A 15,361-nucleotide genomic window follows, 5' to 3' on the forward strand; every position below is an offset into this window, starting at 1 on the left:
CTCATGTTTCTAATAGTATTTATATACGATATCGAATTACTGCCAGATATGTGATTGCCTGGAGATATCCATAACCTTTTGTGGGCTTGCTGCTCAATATCTATTCCATCAATATTACTTGTCTGCTTGCTGGATAACTTGTAATCTACGCAGGGTCAAGAACAGAGATATTAGTAGGCTAAATATTACCGCTTGTAAAGAATAGGGACGTGATTACTGAGTAGCTTGGGTTCAATGATAAGTTTAGATACTTCATTTCTCTGCCTTGCCCGGTGTCGGAGACAAGAATACCCTTCCCCACAGCTATCCTAAACAGCACCAGATCCGATCATGAATCCTAGTAGACCGAGCTATCCACACCCTCGCCCAATTGGGTCCTCTCATCTGGTAGCATACAGCCAGCTACCTGAAAATAAAAGCCTCGGCCGCTTTTGGTCGTTAAATAGAGATACTGAATCTGTTTACCAGATTAACATAGTATCGAAGTTCGACTGGACCTATCAAATCGGAGACCGCCCTATATTTACTCTACTTGTAAGGTCGAAACTATTGGATCTTCGAATACGTTGTTTATTTTAGATTTGGCGGACCAGTAAGTTATCTTTACTCCTCCAATTAATCACCAGCCTCCTCCGCCAACTATAATCCAATTGATTCGGCGAGTTGTCGACAGGCAGTCATGAAGCAAACTAAACGCCCAGTTTACTAACAATTCCAGTATGATACAGGAATAGAGAGGCCTGCACCCGGCACGAGGAGCACACCATTCATCCTATTGCAATTCCAGGACAGCTTGGACACAAGATATGTGGAGTCGAATACCTATAGCTGGAAGAATCCCATGTCCTGTAGGAGGCTGTTTCTCAATGACAATCTCTACTCTCAAGTAAATTATGTCTGCTGCCTATTCAAGGTCATTATTTCGAAATTTGAAAACCTAACAACGTAAGTATAACCCACCCCTTTCAACCCTTTCTCATCTAGAAATCACAATAGGACGTTGTAACTAGCAGAATTGTTACGGTATACACCCTAATCATAGAACGGGATAGTGAAAATTTCGACTACGGAAAATCACAAACTTTTATTTAGCACATCACACGTGATATAGACCACTATGCTGATTAGTATTGCATTTCCGCTGATCTTCTTGCTTAGTATTATTAAAAATGCCTGGCAAGGTTTTGTGTGGGATCTTCTTATTTTGTTATTTCTAGAAGCTCCTGATTTAGGTGGAATTGGAATTGTCCGCACAAGACCAGGCGACTGAGCCTCCGGAACTTGAGTAGGTGTCGATAATACTAACAATAGCCCCATAGGTGCCAGCTATCGTAAGAAATGTACCACATACGACGACAAAAGCACTCCAGCCAACCATCAACAACCATTTCCATGATCTCTCCTTCTTTCCTCTGGTCCAGTTATCAAACAACCACATACAGCCCATTGGCTGGAATGACATGACAGTCCCAAGTAAAGCACCGACCAAGGAAACAAGACTATCGAAAGCCGGGATAGTGCTCGCAATCACATAGGCAATCAATGTTACACTGAAGGTGCAACTTAACCATGTCGCCCAATGTGTAAGTGTATTCGCGGTCAAGTGCTTAGATCCTCGGAGGATCCGAAGGAAGATATATTTTCCGGGCAACTGAAACGTCAGTATCTATAAACCACATACGGCCACCTAGGGGCTCTTACGTGGGTGACGAGAATTGTAGAGACTGCCAATCCAGGCAGAGCAAAGCCGTAGGATACCTTCTTCATTGTTGGCCCAGCAGAGCCGAGGGCAGGTGAAGCGACGTAAGACCCGCAATAGTAGTAAACAACGCAACCAATCGCAATGTAAATCGATGTCACACCTACCTGGCACAGTAGCAGTGCCTTTGTATAATTCCGAGGGTTACGCATTTCCGAAATGATTGGAAAAAATGCCGGTGTGCCGGCAAACGCAAAGACCAGTGACGTAACTGCAGATATAGCTTGGGAGAAGCTCGGGTTATTAACAATTTTGTAATCAGAAACCCATATTTCCTCTTGCGGTGCCGCAGCAGGGCGGTTTTGGACTCCCACAGCAATGGTAACAATTAGTACTAAAAGGGTCAGGTCATCGCGTCAGTAGTAATATGACCATGCGGTACATACTGGAAGTAAGAATACAGAATAACCCAAGCCATGCTAACCAAGACATACGGCCGAGAGTTCTGATACTGGAAAAAGTGAACCCAATAACAGCAGCTAACATGACGAAGATAGCAGTACATGCACCATGGGTTGAGACGGCATTGAAAGCGATCGAAATACTCAGCATTCCGGAACCGGAAACGAATATCCAATCTAATCGTGTCAGTAGGTAAGTAGTTTTAGTCAGAAAGGGGCGTACATAGGCAGAACACAACTCCAAAAACATCCCGTCCAACAGGGCCAAACATCAATCTGCAAGCATCATCAATACCGTACACCTCCGGATGACGAATTTTAAACGCCCCAATCATATAATCGGACCAAGTAGTAATGGAGGCCAATATAATGAGGCAGATGATACCAGGAATCAAACCCAGGGCATCAAAGGCAGATGGGATCGACAAGACACCCAATCCAATCTGGGTCTTCATCATCAGGGCCACTGTTCCTACCCATCCAAGCTATTCATGTATTAGCTTCAGGTTTTTATGCATTAGAAAGGAGTTTCTCACGTTTCGATAATTAGGCCCTTCTTCCGTTATATCTCCGAAAACCGCATCGTGAGCGTAATGTTTGTTCTCACACACATCCTCAGCTTGGGGGTGGTCATTACCAATCTCCTCCGGATTGTCTTTTACTTTCATTTCGATGTGTGTCTTAGTGGCTTAGCGGCACTATTAGCATCCTGGGGTTGCCGGGAATTTTTGGGCCTATTTAGCTCGTCCTCTCGGCTAAAACATTGACTGACGCAAAGCTATCCGATGTCCTGAATCTGTAGCACGACGACGAGAAGATGATCATATCCGGTCGCATCGCATCTCATGTTTAGATCACAACAGTCTGTTACTAACTTCCAGCCTGTCACGACTATTCGCTTGCGGGGTAAGCAAATCGGCGCTCTTCCCGGTGATGGAGAGGGTATCGGGGAGAGATCCGCGTTCCACAGTTACCCTCCTGGGACAGGTATTAACATGCCGAAAACGCGGGGTATTCGGTCTAAACTCAAACCGAACATATGTCATTAAACTCTTGAAGGAGCACACAGTACTCTTTCTGGCCGTTATCAGGACGTCTTATCTCTTAACTCCCCGCACCGGCAAGCCCACCCGAAGGTTGATCGGCATGCGAACCGGACCTCAAGTGATGGAGGCTGAGACCAGCACGCAAGTTTCGTACAAATAGTTGCGTACATATTTGCGTCGACGTTCGTAGATCCTCAGATCCAGAGCTCTCACTCGACATTCTTTATTATGGCTAGCAAGGATACACCCATTGCTATTGTTGGGGCTGGTGCGTTCGGGCTGTCGACAGCCTGGCATCTCCTTCAGAGCGGCTATACAAATATTACTGTCTTTGACAAGGATACAGAGGTCCCATCGCGCTTCTCAGCTGCTAACGATTTGAACAAGATCGTGAGAGCGGAGTATGAGGATAGGTTCTACACAGATCTGACGATTGTCAGTCTTGTTCGCTTTCTGTTCTGCCGTTGATAACAAGATGCTAACCATCCTGTACAGGAAGCAATCAGCGCATGGAAATCCAACCCTCTGTTTGCCCCCCACTTCCACCAGACTGGGTTTCTCCATTGTGTCACCGGTGCTGCCCCTGAGAAGGCAGTTGGTACATTGCACCGATTCCGCACCTCTGCAGAAAACCATCCGGAGATCCAACCCCACGTCGTTCCCCTGGAAAACGATGATAGCATCCGCAAACGCTTTTGGCAATTCAACGGCCAATTCCCCACATGGCATGGATACCTCAATCAACTTGACGGATACGCACATTCGGCCAACGCTTTAGCTGCCGTCTATCGCGCCACCCGTGCCGCTGGAGTTCGATTTTTCCTCGGCGATCAAAACGGAGCCGTCCAGCAAATCACATATGCCGATTCCCCTCATAAAAAGGCCAACGGTGTTCGGACAGTAAACGGGCGCTTCCACCCTGCAGGCTTGGTGATTGTGGCGGTTGGTGCCGCCGCAGGCAGGCTCGTGCCGAAGATTGGGAAGCAAGTTGTAGCAAAGTCATGGTCAGTTGCTCATGTTCATCTTACGGATGAAGAGACTTCTTTGCTTCGAGGTATCCCTGTAACCTATGCGCGAGACTTGGGCTTCCTATTCGAGCCCGATCCAAAGTCGAATTTACTCAAGCTTTGCCCTATGGGTGGGGGTTATATCGATACCGATCCCCAGACCGGAGTGTCATATCCTCCACTGTCTCCTGAAACGAGTGCTTTCTTACCGCAGGAGGATGAGAAGAGGATCAGAAAGCTACTGGCCCAGACACTACCAGCCCTATCCGAGCGGCCGTTGGTGCGCAAGACACTCTGTTGGTTCGCAGATACCAGTGATTCAGATTTTATCATCGACTACGTTCCGGAAACTTCCTCTTCGCTAGTCCTGCTTTCTGGAGACTCGGGACATGGGTTTAAGATGTTTCCAATTTTTGGAAAATGGGTTGTCGATCTCCTGCAGAACCCGGACAATCAGCAGGCGGTTAGGCGTTGGAGATGGAAGGGTCGCGATGGCAACGATCGTAATACGAATTGGGGAGGGGATGTCAGCTGGCGAGTTGGGGAGACCAGGGAACTGTCGGAGGTTCAATCAAGGATCTCGAAACTTTGATATCGCTTGGGGCTTTGTTTATCAGTACCTAAAGTGGAGTGTGTATCGTATGTTAAACACACGCTAGAATTCATCCATAGTCCTACCAAATTCGATTCTACCAAATTCGATTCTCAGTCACGGCATGTGCTATCCAATCCACGTCTCCGATGTCAATTGATTCAGCGACAGCCATGATGTCTGCTGTGGTGAACCCATGACTGTCGACTTCCTGGTGGTCATCGCTGTGAGGGGTCAAGAATGACGGCAGTTGTTGTCTTATTTCACAATCCATCTTCCTTGACGATTCATCTGAGATCTCATCTAGCATGCTGCTCAGTTGGTCAAGCTCAGATTTCCGATATGCAGCGATTCGATTGCCACGGAAAATCATCTCATCCAGTATCGTGCAGCTCTTCCGCAGCCAATTGTCCGACTCATCCAGGAGACAGTGGTCAACGGCAGGCAGAACTAGAAGCACGAATGTGGAGACGACTGTAGACTCAAGATCAAAGGGAAGAAAACTGTCTTCACGTTTGTGAGCGAGACGAGCTGAAGAGGGGTAGATATGTCTAACCTAGCAGGCTCTGGTTCTGCAGGCTCCCGAGAATGCTGAGCATCTGTTGGGCAGAATCGACGCAAACTTGCAGCAATTTGTGCGAGATCGTCGAGAATGTTAAGGGTCTCACCCTCAGAGCGGGATCCTGAAGCTTCATTTTCAAAAAGCAAAAAAGTAATGGTCGTGTTGCCAAGACAATGCACTAATTCTGTGTTAGGATCTTCGAGTGAGCACGAGGTGAGAAGCGAAATACCTGGTGGTATAGAAGATGTAAATGTGCCGAGAGTCTACATATTCCGTTCACGCAAGATTCATCAAGCTGTAAAGGGTGGGCCTGGCGGAGTTCCTGTCCCAAGCTTGCTGTGCTGGAGAGTGCTTTCTTCGTACTAGAAAGAAATTTTCGATTCAAGCGCCCATCGGGGCCATATACCGCTGCCGAGAACGTTAGTAGCACGGTGGACTAAGTTTTTCGGGAGCACCTACTGTTGTTCACCTCCGCAATGATGTGACACATCTTTATCTGAAGGTTTAACGCGATTAACTTTTGAGGTGATGAAGGGAAAAGTGGAAGTTCATCATGCATCTGGCTATCCTGGAGTGATTGCGGAAGCCCCATCAGGGAGGTCATCTGTCGGTCGAGGATATATACTGTCCACCATATCTTTCGGCACCGCTGAACCACTTCCTGTCCGAGGGATTCGAATGGCATGTTTGTGTGCATTCCTTGGGCAAGGGCGATGCGGACAGCCTGTCCAATCTTGCTAATCGGTTAGCGAATCACTTTGAATTCAACCGAGCAACTTACGAATCCGTAGGCAGAAGAGCGGAAGTCGAGTGACTGCAGGTATAGAGCAATGCAGCAGAGAATCTCCGTGGCTATCACAGGGTCCCGACTAAGACGCGTCGTATCTGGAAGCATCTGGAGAGCCTTGAGGAAAAAGCTGTAACCTGCAGGCGCACTGCCATGATGGATCTGCACAACAAAGGCCTTTCCGAAGGCAATAAGAAGCAAATAGTGGATGTACCACAGTTGGGAGACCGACGTTTCTTGCTTGGAGTTGTTATGAAAAGCATATAAACCCTCCATGAAGGATTCCTCGTCAAAGAGATGATATAGTTGGCCGGCGTGAAACTTCACAGAATTTATGAGATATATTGAATAATCGAGCGAGGGCGTCATGGGGACCTCTGGCAGCACCACCGTTCTAGAGCCATCCCACCCTAGATCGTATGCCGACTCATCAAAGAGAAGTGTACCGGTCGGCAGCGGCGACTGATACAGATGTACATGAAGGAGGCTCAACACCTTTCGAGAGAAAGACCAATTGGAGGAGGTGCCGAGGTAGACTGGTCTTGATGAGTGACTGAACTAGCATGTGCGATGTCGTGGTCGCCGGTCAATACTTACATATCCGGCCCGATTCCGCCGTCATGAAGGTAGATGGGCCCGTAGACAAAGGGTTTGTCAGATCCGAAGGGGCATCCAGTGTCGTGTCCCATTCCGGGTCCTCAAGATTTTCGGTCGCATTGCCTGTGAAAGAGATATTAGATACTGCTGCTGGAAACATCGACTGGAAAGGGCCCACCATCTTCCTGGGCCTGGGGAGGTTGGTTGCGATCTATCTGCGAGTCGCCGGCTTCCTGGGATCGTTCAAGGGCGGCAACCTTCCTCTGCAAGTCTTCGAGAAATCTGTAAACTATTCAACAGCTGTCACGCACGCCAGGACAGCAAAGCCATACCCCCGAGTTACCAGGATTTTTTGATCCCGGTCATCAAACACACAGGTCAATTGCCGCTTTCTGCACGTTTCACACGGCTGCGATCCCGAGCATTTGATCTTTTGTCTCCGACAACGCACGCAACTTAAAGATGTCAGCAATTGTGTCCGGTCAGCGACCTGGCAAACAACATACGCGTTGGAAGATCGCTTCTTTATACGATAGCCTCGCGCAACTGTGTCCATTATGAAACGATCATGTCTCTTAATCCATCACGCCGTGAAGGTGAGCTTTGGCTGGTGGCAAAATTCGACCGTAGGTATGTAGTACGCCGTACAGAAATGCGGGTAATGTGCGGGGCCAGATTTCATGTACCCCGCAGCTCCGCCTGCAGGGAGGTTGGTGGCTGTTATCATTGCCTTCTACGTCCGTCTGTATCTGGGAGGAATTGGGAGGGTGTATTTGTTTGCTTGGCTGCAGTGTCCGCAAGTGATTTTAGTGTAAACCTATATGTGATTCAAAATATGAGATACACATTATAGCGTCCCTTTTACACCACCGACATGGAACAACCACATCTAAGCGAGCATACCTCACCAGCATCTAGGTATCACACCAGGGTAGCTTAATTCTGGTTGTTAACTCCCTTCAGGCATCGAGAGACACGTGTAGGATGGATTTTCCTCTTCAGGACTCCTTTTCCCGAGACATCTGTCTGTAGCCGCCACGGAAATCAAGCCATGTGTCATATCTATGTCCTATCAAGACTTCCGTAGGTGCGAATCTGTCACCGCGGAAAGCAATCTACCCCCGATAACATCCCCCACATTCTATGTGGGAACTCCACCAGACCCGTCGGCGGTCTTCCCGATGTCCATCGGTCACAGGATCCATGATCGGATGGCTTTCCTGCCCTTAGGGTTCGCTGGAAGCTACACCATTCTTCCAGAACAGTATTTCATGAAAGCAAAATGCAAAGAAAGAACGGCTGGATATTGGGTATCCGACCGGTAGTCCTGGTACGTCTTTGGGACGAACGGGAGGCCAACCGACGCAATATCGGACAGGGAGCCACCCACGGTAGCAATAGAAATAAGATCATTCAACAATGAATCTCCTTGATGTAGAAACACCAGTATCCAGGAAGGAAACATTGTTCACCAGATGGCACCTCTTTACTCCAGACCTATGTCACCATGGGCGTTCAAGACCAACGTAACGAGTCGCCAGATGATACTCAAACCGAATTCCCCACGGCTGATACGGCTCACATCTAACGTTACTTCTGCCACAACATCAGATATCAGAGTGTCCGAACAAAAGAAGGCAGGGAGCCCCGTGGCCAAGGACAGCCGTCATACGCCGGCACTCTCAGTGCTTCCTGTTTCCATGCTTCTTCGATCCCTCATCATCAACACGGTCTCTTCACGTCCCCTTCTTCTCAACCCTACTCTGTCGGTTTTAACGTTCCTCTGCAAGCCAAAAAGAACTTGGCTTTTCGATGTAGACAGGAATCCCATACTCCATGCAATCCTGAAAGCGACATTTTATCGTCAGTTCTGTGCCGGGGAAACTTCGTCGGAAACCAAAGCCGTAGTCCAGGGTCTCAAAGACCTGGGGCTACGCGGCGTGATACTTACATACGCAAAGGAGACGGTGTTTGATGTACGTGATAAGACAAGCCCAACTAAACGTGTCGGACATCTGGCCGCAGAAACGGAAACAAAGTTCTGCCCTAGCATTGACGCCTGGCGTGAGGGGACATTAAAAACAATTGATCTTGTTAGCGAGGGAGACTATCTGGCTTTGAAGTAAGCCCGTCTAATCATCCTGTATCTTGACATGCTCACCTATACTAGGTTGACCGGTGCCGGTCCCGTGGTAACAGACGCTTTCACCCGGGGCGACCTACCGCCGCAACAAATGCTCGACGCCCTCCGAGACATCTGCACAAAGTGTCAGGCCAACGGAATTCGCATCATCGTCGATGCAGAATCCCAGAACTTTCAACGAGGAATCGCCCGGTTGACACTGGACTTGATGCGCACATATAACCGCGATGGGTCCGCTCTTATCTACAACACGTACCAAGCATATTTGAAAAGCATGCCAACGACTCTAAAAAGCCATCTGGAAGCTGCAAGTAGAGATGGCTTTACACTGGGACTAAAACTTGTCAGGGGTGCCTACCTGGCTACTGACGAACGTTCCCTCTTTCATGAGACGAAGGAGGACACAGACCGGGCGTACGATACTATTGCACAGGGTGCTCTACGTCAGGAGCTCTGGGAATATGGAACAAGCGTCAAATCGCCCCTCCCATCTGTGAATTTGTTCTTGGCTAGCCATAACAGACATAGTCTTGTGACAGCCCGTCGGCTGCACCAGCAACGTCTGAACGAGCAACTACCGACAGTCCCAGTGGGCTTCGGTCAATTGCATGGTATGGCTGATGAGGTTAGCTTTAGCCTCGTCCAGCTGAAGGACAGCAGTGGCTCATCTCCTGGCGTATACAAATGTTCGACCTGGGGGTCCATGTCTGAGTGTTTGGCATACATGACGAGGCGGGCGATTGAGAATCGGGATGCGGCAGGGAGAACACAAGATGAATACGATGCATTGAAGTTGGAAGTCCGGAGGAGGATCTCGTCGATTTTTTCTTCCAGCTAAATTTATTAAATGCGACTAATGCAGTTACGTTCTGTCGTATGGAAAACAACCGATCCCTACATGTGTAATCTTGGTCTCTACAATATTCTATAAAGTGCCATTTAGCTGAAGACTCTTAGCCGTTAACCATTAATCAGCTGCCGGGGACACTCTTTGCCCTTTCAATGAATTGTAGATAAATTCCATAACCGACAAGGGAGATGTCGTACCATTGTCATACCCATAGCCGTGCCCATGACCATAGAACTGGAAATAATTGTGTTGCTGATATTCAATTTATATACTAGCTCATCTCAAAACTGGAGAAGGATAGTGTTCAAGCCGGAAGCATATGCTATGCCCATAACTATGCCATTTTTGAGATATTCCCGTAGAGATCACATATCCTTGCATGCTATGGTAGATACATGTGCAGCCGAAACTATCAAGTGCCCGACTTGAAGTGAAATTACTTGTCTGGGGTGGTCTGGAAAGTGTAAATCAAATCGACATCTTTCAACTCCCCAATTGAAATTCCATTCCATATATTGGTTCTAGGTCATCTTAGTGAATCGCCCAAGGAGATTGCTCAGTCTCGTAACCTTCGGGATCTGTCCCTGCCACCACATCACAACGGCAGTGGCAATCCCGCCTAGAGTCACGGCGGTGAGAGTCAAATTGCGCAGACATTGAACGGAGCGCTTTTTGAGAAGTTTATTTGCGTGCTCGGCGTAATCGCCTGGATTATTGGTGCGGGGGAAGGGCTCGTTGGGAACAGGCTTGTCGAGAAACTATTTCAGTCATTAGCTATAATTTTGAGAAAGATCCAGATTCTTCCAAATCACACCTTGCAAAGCGGCTCCCAGCCATCCTCGACGGACCACTCAAGCAAATTATCCTTAGGCACCATACCCCGAACCATATTGCAGTGGTCGCGATAGACCCACTTTGCGTTTCGCAGGATACCCTCTTTGGTGGTGCTGCTGTGAAAGATGCCTGGATATCCATCTCTTAAGTAAAGACTGTACAGCCAGTGAAACTCTGCGGAGAACCACTGCATCCCCCATATAACCCATGATTGATCGACCTCTTCGACGATGGTTTTACTGATGCTGCGGTACCAGGCGTTGGTATCGGGACGCACGTTGAGGACCACTTTGGCGTCTGGGTAGGCGGCGAGCAGCTCGGGAGCAAATAAAATACACAACGAGTCAACGACAGCCTGGCTATCACCGACGAGAATATCGAACTCCGCGCTAGTAATGTGCACGTCGCCATCGCGAGCACCGTTGTATTTCCGCCGCACTAGCTCAGTACAGTGTTGCAGCTTGCTGCCATCTGGCTCGAAGACCAAGTCCCAGCCATGATATGTTTGCAGGCCCAGAGTTCGCAGGGCCACGCTTAATGACTCGGTTCCGGTGCGTGGCAAGCCCAAGCAAAGCACCTCGACGGGCTTAGTGCGTTTGTGCGGAGCCGGCTCGGGGAATCCGTAGAGTAATCGTTGGAGGGTGTACATTGCGGCTCGAAAAAAGGCAAAGCTGGTGTGAGCTTAGGAAGAGGCTGGAGGGGTCTTCCATATAAGTAGTAGCTATGTTCGGTCGCATGATCCTTAGAGCGGCTCGATTGGGGGCCTGAGTATGTCCGGATGCGGTTGGGGGCCAGAAGGTTGGGGGCCAAACGTGGCTCATCATATCTAGTTACTAAGGTCCTTAGTTTAAAGCTTAAGAGACTACAATAATATTCGAGTCTAGCTTGAGTTTCCTCACAAATGATAGGGTCGGTCCAGTATCAGTACCTATCCTCCTAAGCCGACCGAATATTAATAGGTACCACCGAGAAACGCCGGATTGAACTATCGAGGCGACAGACCAGAAATATAGACAATAAGATTATTGAAGTCGATTTAAGTAGGAAGCGACGGTAATGAAGAGAGATAGGGATACTAAAAGAGAGAGGGAGAAGAGGCATCTTATAGGCGCCCAGCCAGGTGAGACGAAAAGAGAGAGCGCCTGGCCGGGGTTGCAAAGGGGGGCTATTCTCGACATCGTTTTCAACGGTCCTTATATTTTCCAGCTCGTCACTTCAGTGTCCTCTGGTCTTGGAATACCATTCCAAAATAGTATTGATTCCGCAGAGAAGTGACTAGTCAGTCTCCCCCCGGCGCTGTAGTGGATGCGACCGAAACGAATATATTTCTATCTTAGCCCATGGCGGACTATAAACTTTCCACCTCAAGCAAGTGTTTGTGAACGAACTAATATGGCTTATATCGTGCTGGTAATAATCCTATTCGATATGATCTAGAATAAATTTATTGTGAAAATATTCCCGCATCTCCATGTTTGTCAAACACCCAAACCCAAAGGCTGGTATAATTCGAATGCAGCGAATGACAGTCGCGGATGGAAGATTCTCTCTCATAAAAACCCATCGATCCCTTAACTTTTCCACTTGTGGGCGATTGTAGAGGTCCAATCCAAGCAAATGTATGGGGGACGCCATGAGCTGGGACAAAACTGGCACTATTATTTGTGTTATGGCAGTTTGGGCTCGCTCGTCATGGGCCAGGGAGTTAGGTATAGCTTTGGCGCAGTGAGGGGGAAGTGTAAATGACCCTGAGATGGTAATCCCATCACGGAGAAGAAAAGTACCTGTCGCAGCGCTGGAGAAGGCACGAGAGGAGCGGAGCAGTGATTTCGTTGTGGTTTTACCACAGCTACTAAACAGCTCTGCAAAACGTATGTCCTTCCATACCCCAAGGGGCACGTTGACAGCAAATGTTGATCCAAAGACAAGGGGCTCCCGTATTGAGGATGTTGGGATTGTATGTTTAGTTATAGTGTCCGCCCCGTTGGCGACCGCGTAAGTGGCTGCATATAGCGACCAGATGAGGCCGAATGGTTTTGAGAGAACAAATCGACTTGGTCTCCGAAGAGCTTCAAGGAAATAAGTTCGTAGCCCACGAAGTAAGGGCCAGTTGCAGGATGCTTTCTCGACAAGGGCACTGTCATATTGTGAAGATTAGATGTTAGCAGCGTCTTGTTTTGCCTTTGAGGTCGATACACCTACCGGTCAATGATGGTCACCGCAGGAGCCACCACTATTGCTGACACAGTGGCAGCGGCGAGGTCACCAGCCAGCCTATACCCAAGGTTGGAGCTCCTGGTTGATGTTTCTCGTTCGTGTTCCATGGACAAGTGATCATTCTCCGGCGCGGGCTTCAGCAACTCTCGCCCTTGGAAAGCAGATCAATGCGCAGCGGTATTAGACCCAGTACGCTCGCCTCCATCAGCTTAACTTTCCCGTGGAAAATAGTACCGGATCATGTTCAGCCGATAAGGTAGATATTTGTTGCTATCCCCTCACCGGTAAGCCTCCCGACCCCGTTATCGCTGGTGTCGGGAGCTCTACCCGGTGGGGTTCTGATGAATAGAAAAGGCCTCCTGCCAGCCTGAATTTCGCTTTCTTTCAGACAAACAAGCTTCTTCTATTTTAATAATGGCTGCAGTCTGGTTACAGCGCAACATGGTCCGCCAGGTGCGCCCTTTGACGCGCAGCAAAATTGCCTCTGTTCCCTACGTCTCTCATCAGATCCGCACGAAAGCAACCGCGCCCTTTAGACTCCCAGAGGCGAGAAACGAGCCAAATGTGAGTGGAATGCACTAATTTGACAGTTTATTGTCAAGCAACTCACGTTAACCCATATCAGCCTCACTATGTCAAAGGCTCCCTGGAGCGTCGACAACTTGAAGCAGCCTTGACCAAGCTCCGATCCCAATTGCCCGTCCAAAGCTCTGTTTTCTACAATGGAAAGCCACAGGAGGTCTCCAACTCTTTGAGTCAGCCCATGCCCTCGGAACATAGAACGCAATTCACAAACTACCCAATGGCGAGTAAAGAGCAAGTGTCCGTGGCCATCGAATCAGCTCTCAAGGCGAAAAAAGGCTGGGAAGAGACCCCGTTCGTCGATCGTGCCGCCATATTCATGAAAGCGGCAGAGTTGGTTACTACAAAATACCGCCATGAGCTTATTGCGGCTACTATGCTGGGACAGGGAAAGAATATCTGGCAAGCTGAGATCGATGCGGCCGCAGAGTTGGCAGACTTTTTCCGACTGAACTGCCACTATGCTGCCGAACTCCTGGGAAGACAGCCCACCCGGGGCAGCGACGGCATGTGGACGTAAGTGCCTCACCAGACCTTCGAGTGAACATCTTAAGATACTTATTGATTCGACAGCCGAGTCGACTATCGTCCTCTAGAAGGCTTCGTCTACGCAATTTCACCATTCAACTTCACGGCCCTCGGAGGCAGCTTAGTATCTGGGCCAGCATTGATGGGTAACGTCGTCTTGTGGAAACCCTCGCCGCATAACGTCTACGCCAGCACGCTTGTCTACAAGATTCTGTTGGAGGCTGGTCTCCCTCCTGATGTGATCCAGTTCGTCACAGGAGACCCGGAACTGATTACGGAGGCCGCACTTTCTCATCGCGAATTTTCGGGCCTGAACTTCATTGGCTCCTCAGACGTCTTCCGGTCTCTCAGTGCGAGAATTGGCCAGGGAATTGGCAACAAATCGTACCGAGACTTCCCTCGCATTGTTGGAGAGACTAGTGGAAAGAACTTCCACCTCATTCACAGCTCTGCAGACATCCCCAGCGCCGTCAACCATACCATCCGCGGCGCATTCGAGTATCAAGGCCAGAAGTGCTCCGCCACTTCTCGAGTGTATATTCCCGAGTCCCGTGCGGATGAGTTTATTACGTCTTTGACAGCAGGCGTGAAGGACATCACTATGGGAAGCCCCGACAAGGACCTCGAGGCGTTCATGGGTCCCGTCATTCACCGTGGATCATTTGACAAGATCAAGTCCATAATTGATGAGTGCAACAATGATCCTTCCTTGAAGCTACTAGCAGGTGGCACGTACGACGATTCCACCGGCTACTATGTCCACCCGACTGTCTACCAGGCCGACTCTCCTGACCATCGGCTTTTCGATGTAGAGATATTCGGACCCGTACTTGCTGTTCACGTTTACCCCGACGCTGAGTGGGCCTCTATTCTGCGCAAGACTGATCAGAGCGGAGGTGGTCTGGCGTTGACTGGCGCTGTTTTTGCGAATGATCGTGCTGTTATCCGCGAAGCCGAAGATGCTCTCCGCTATTCCGCAGGCAACTTCTATATCAGTAAGTGCTGCAAACTAAGTACTCAAATGAAGGGAATAATCCTAACAAAAAAAATAGACTGCAAGACGACTGCTGCGTTGATAGGCCAACAGACGTTCGGTGGCGGTCGTTCCAGTGGAACCAACGACAAGGCAGGCAGTTCTGACATTCTGCGGAGATTTACGAGCCCGAGGACCATTAAGGAGGAGTTCTTCCCTCAAAGCACTTATCTGTACCCCAGTAATTATCAGTAAATTTAGATGAAACTGTCAATGATATGGTTGGCATTGCACTACATTTGGGCATCTTCTCCCGTATGCCTGTCAGTGCACCTCCCAGTTTTCGATGAAACATTTCTAGCTAAGAATGTTGCACCTTACGTGACAATGTTATCTTACTAGATGAGATAAAGGATTACATCCAAACATATTGGCAGTAGTTATTCTTTTATGAGCCGAGCGTGCTTCTGACATCCAGGTCCT

The 15,361-nt window shown here is 48.8% G+C and overlaps 6 protein-coding genes across 6 annotated transcripts; 3 read left to right on the top strand and 3 right to left on the bottom strand.

Annotated features, from left to right (window-relative positions):
• Nucleotides 1-1,228: 1,228 nt before the first annotated feature.
• BDV59DRAFT_209389 (transmembrane amino acid transporter protein-domain-containing protein) lies at nucleotides 1,229-2,828 on the bottom strand (the record flags this gene model as incomplete). Its single annotated transcript, XM_073695384.1, has 5 exons — nucleotides 1,229-1,651; nucleotides 1,702-2,093; nucleotides 2,146-2,337; nucleotides 2,456-2,645; nucleotides 2,697-2,828. 5 exons carry the CDS (start codon nucleotides 2,826-2,828, stop codon nucleotides 1,229-1,231), a joined length of 1,329 nt encoding a protein of 442 aa, XP_073551608.1.
• Nucleotides 2,829-3,434: 606 nt separating this feature from the next.
• On the top strand, nucleotides 3,435-4,805 carry BDV59DRAFT_198303 (NAD(P)/FAD-dependent oxidoreductase; the record flags this gene model as incomplete). Its single annotated transcript, XM_073693135.1, has 2 exons — nucleotides 3,435-3,641; nucleotides 3,702-4,805. 2 exons carry the CDS (start codon nucleotides 3,435-3,437, stop codon nucleotides 4,803-4,805), a joined length of 1,311 nt encoding a protein of 436 aa, XP_073551609.1.
• Nucleotides 4,537-7,420, bottom strand: BDV59DRAFT_169183 (Zn(II)2Cys6 transcription factor). Its single transcript, XM_073688203.1, has 9 exons — nucleotides 7,258-7,420; nucleotides 7,084-7,206; nucleotides 6,930-7,033; nucleotides 6,752-6,874; nucleotides 6,149-6,690; nucleotides 5,827-6,100; nucleotides 5,597-5,775; nucleotides 5,362-5,545; nucleotides 4,537-5,312 (listed from the first exon to the last, which is right to left on the bottom strand). Exons 1-9 carry the CDS (start codon nucleotides 7,305-7,307, stop codon nucleotides 4,903-4,905), a joined length of 1,989 nt encoding a protein of 662 aa, XP_073551610.1. The 5' UTR covers nucleotides 7,308-7,420; the 3' UTR covers nucleotides 4,537-4,902.
• Nucleotides 7,421-8,292: 872 nt separating this feature from the next.
• Nucleotides 8,293-9,732, top strand: BDV59DRAFT_190789 (proline dehydrogenase family protein; the record flags this gene model as incomplete). The annotated part of the gene is made up of 2 exons (XM_073691803.1): nucleotides 8,293-8,873; nucleotides 8,922-9,732. The coding sequence occupies 2 exons, from the start codon at nucleotides 8,293-8,295 to the stop codon at nucleotides 9,730-9,732; spliced, it is 1,392 nt and encodes a 463-aa protein (XP_073551611.1).
• Nucleotides 9,733-9,941: 209 nt separating this feature from the next.
• Nucleotides 9,942-11,503, bottom strand: BDV59DRAFT_169184 (sulfotransferase family protein; the record flags this gene model as incomplete). The annotated part of the gene is made up of 3 exons (XM_073688204.1): nucleotides 11,478-11,503; nucleotides 10,559-11,404; nucleotides 9,942-10,502 (listed from the first exon to the last, which is right to left on the bottom strand). Coding segments are annotated over exons 2-3 (901 nt in total), but the record flags the coding sequence as incomplete, so codon positions are not given.
• Nucleotides 11,504-12,979: 1,476 nt separating this feature from the next.
• Nucleotides 12,980-15,216, top strand: BDV59DRAFT_209392 (Aldehyde/histidinol dehydrogenase). The gene is made up of 4 exons (XM_073695385.1): nucleotides 12,980-13,359; nucleotides 13,421-13,893; nucleotides 13,951-14,900; nucleotides 14,958-15,216. Exons 1-4 carry the CDS (start codon nucleotides 13,210-13,212, stop codon nucleotides 15,131-15,133), a joined length of 1,749 nt encoding a protein of 582 aa, XP_073551613.1. The 5' UTR covers nucleotides 12,980-13,209; the 3' UTR covers nucleotides 15,134-15,216.
• Nucleotides 15,217-15,361: the final 145 nt, after the last annotated feature.

Source organism: Aspergillus ambiguus (genome assembly GCF_047715705.1).
Source record: "Aspergillus ambiguus strain CBS 117.58 unplaced genomic scaffold BDV59scaffold_3, whole genome shotgun sequence".
Classification (NCBI taxonomy): domain Eukaryota; kingdom Fungi; phylum Ascomycota; class Eurotiomycetes; order Eurotiales; family Aspergillaceae; genus Aspergillus; species Aspergillus ambiguus.

What these genes read in the sequence shown, in the direction of transcription:
- BDV59DRAFT_169183 (XM_073688203.1), bottom strand. Translation starts at nt 7,307, where the DNA reads ATGGACACAGTTGCGCGAGGCTATCGTATAAAGAAGCGATCTTCCAAC. An exon ending in AAGAAGCGATCTTCCAACGC is followed by an intron (nt 7,207 to 7,257) that starts GTATGTTGTTTG and finishes GACATCTTTAAG; the next exon opens with TTGCGTGCGTTGTCGGAGAC. An exon ending in GCAGAACCAGAGCCTGCTAG is followed by an intron (nt 5,313 to 5,361) that starts GTTAGACATATC and finishes ACAAACGTGAAG; the next exon opens with ACAGTTTTCTTCCCTTTGAT.
- BDV59DRAFT_209392 (XM_073695385.1), top strand. Translation starts at nt 13,210, where the DNA reads ATGGCTGCAGTCTGGTTACAGCGCAACATGGTCCGCCAGGTGCGCCCT. An exon ending in GGCAGCGACGGCATGTGGAC is followed by an intron (nt 13,894 to 13,950) that starts GTAAGTGCCTCA and finishes TTGATTCGACAG; the next exon opens with CCGAGTCGACTATCGTCCTC. An exon ending in CGCAGGCAACTTCTATATCA is followed by an intron (nt 14,901 to 14,957) that starts GTAAGTGCTGCA and finishes CAAAAAAAATAG; the next exon opens with ACTGCAAGACGACTGCTGCG.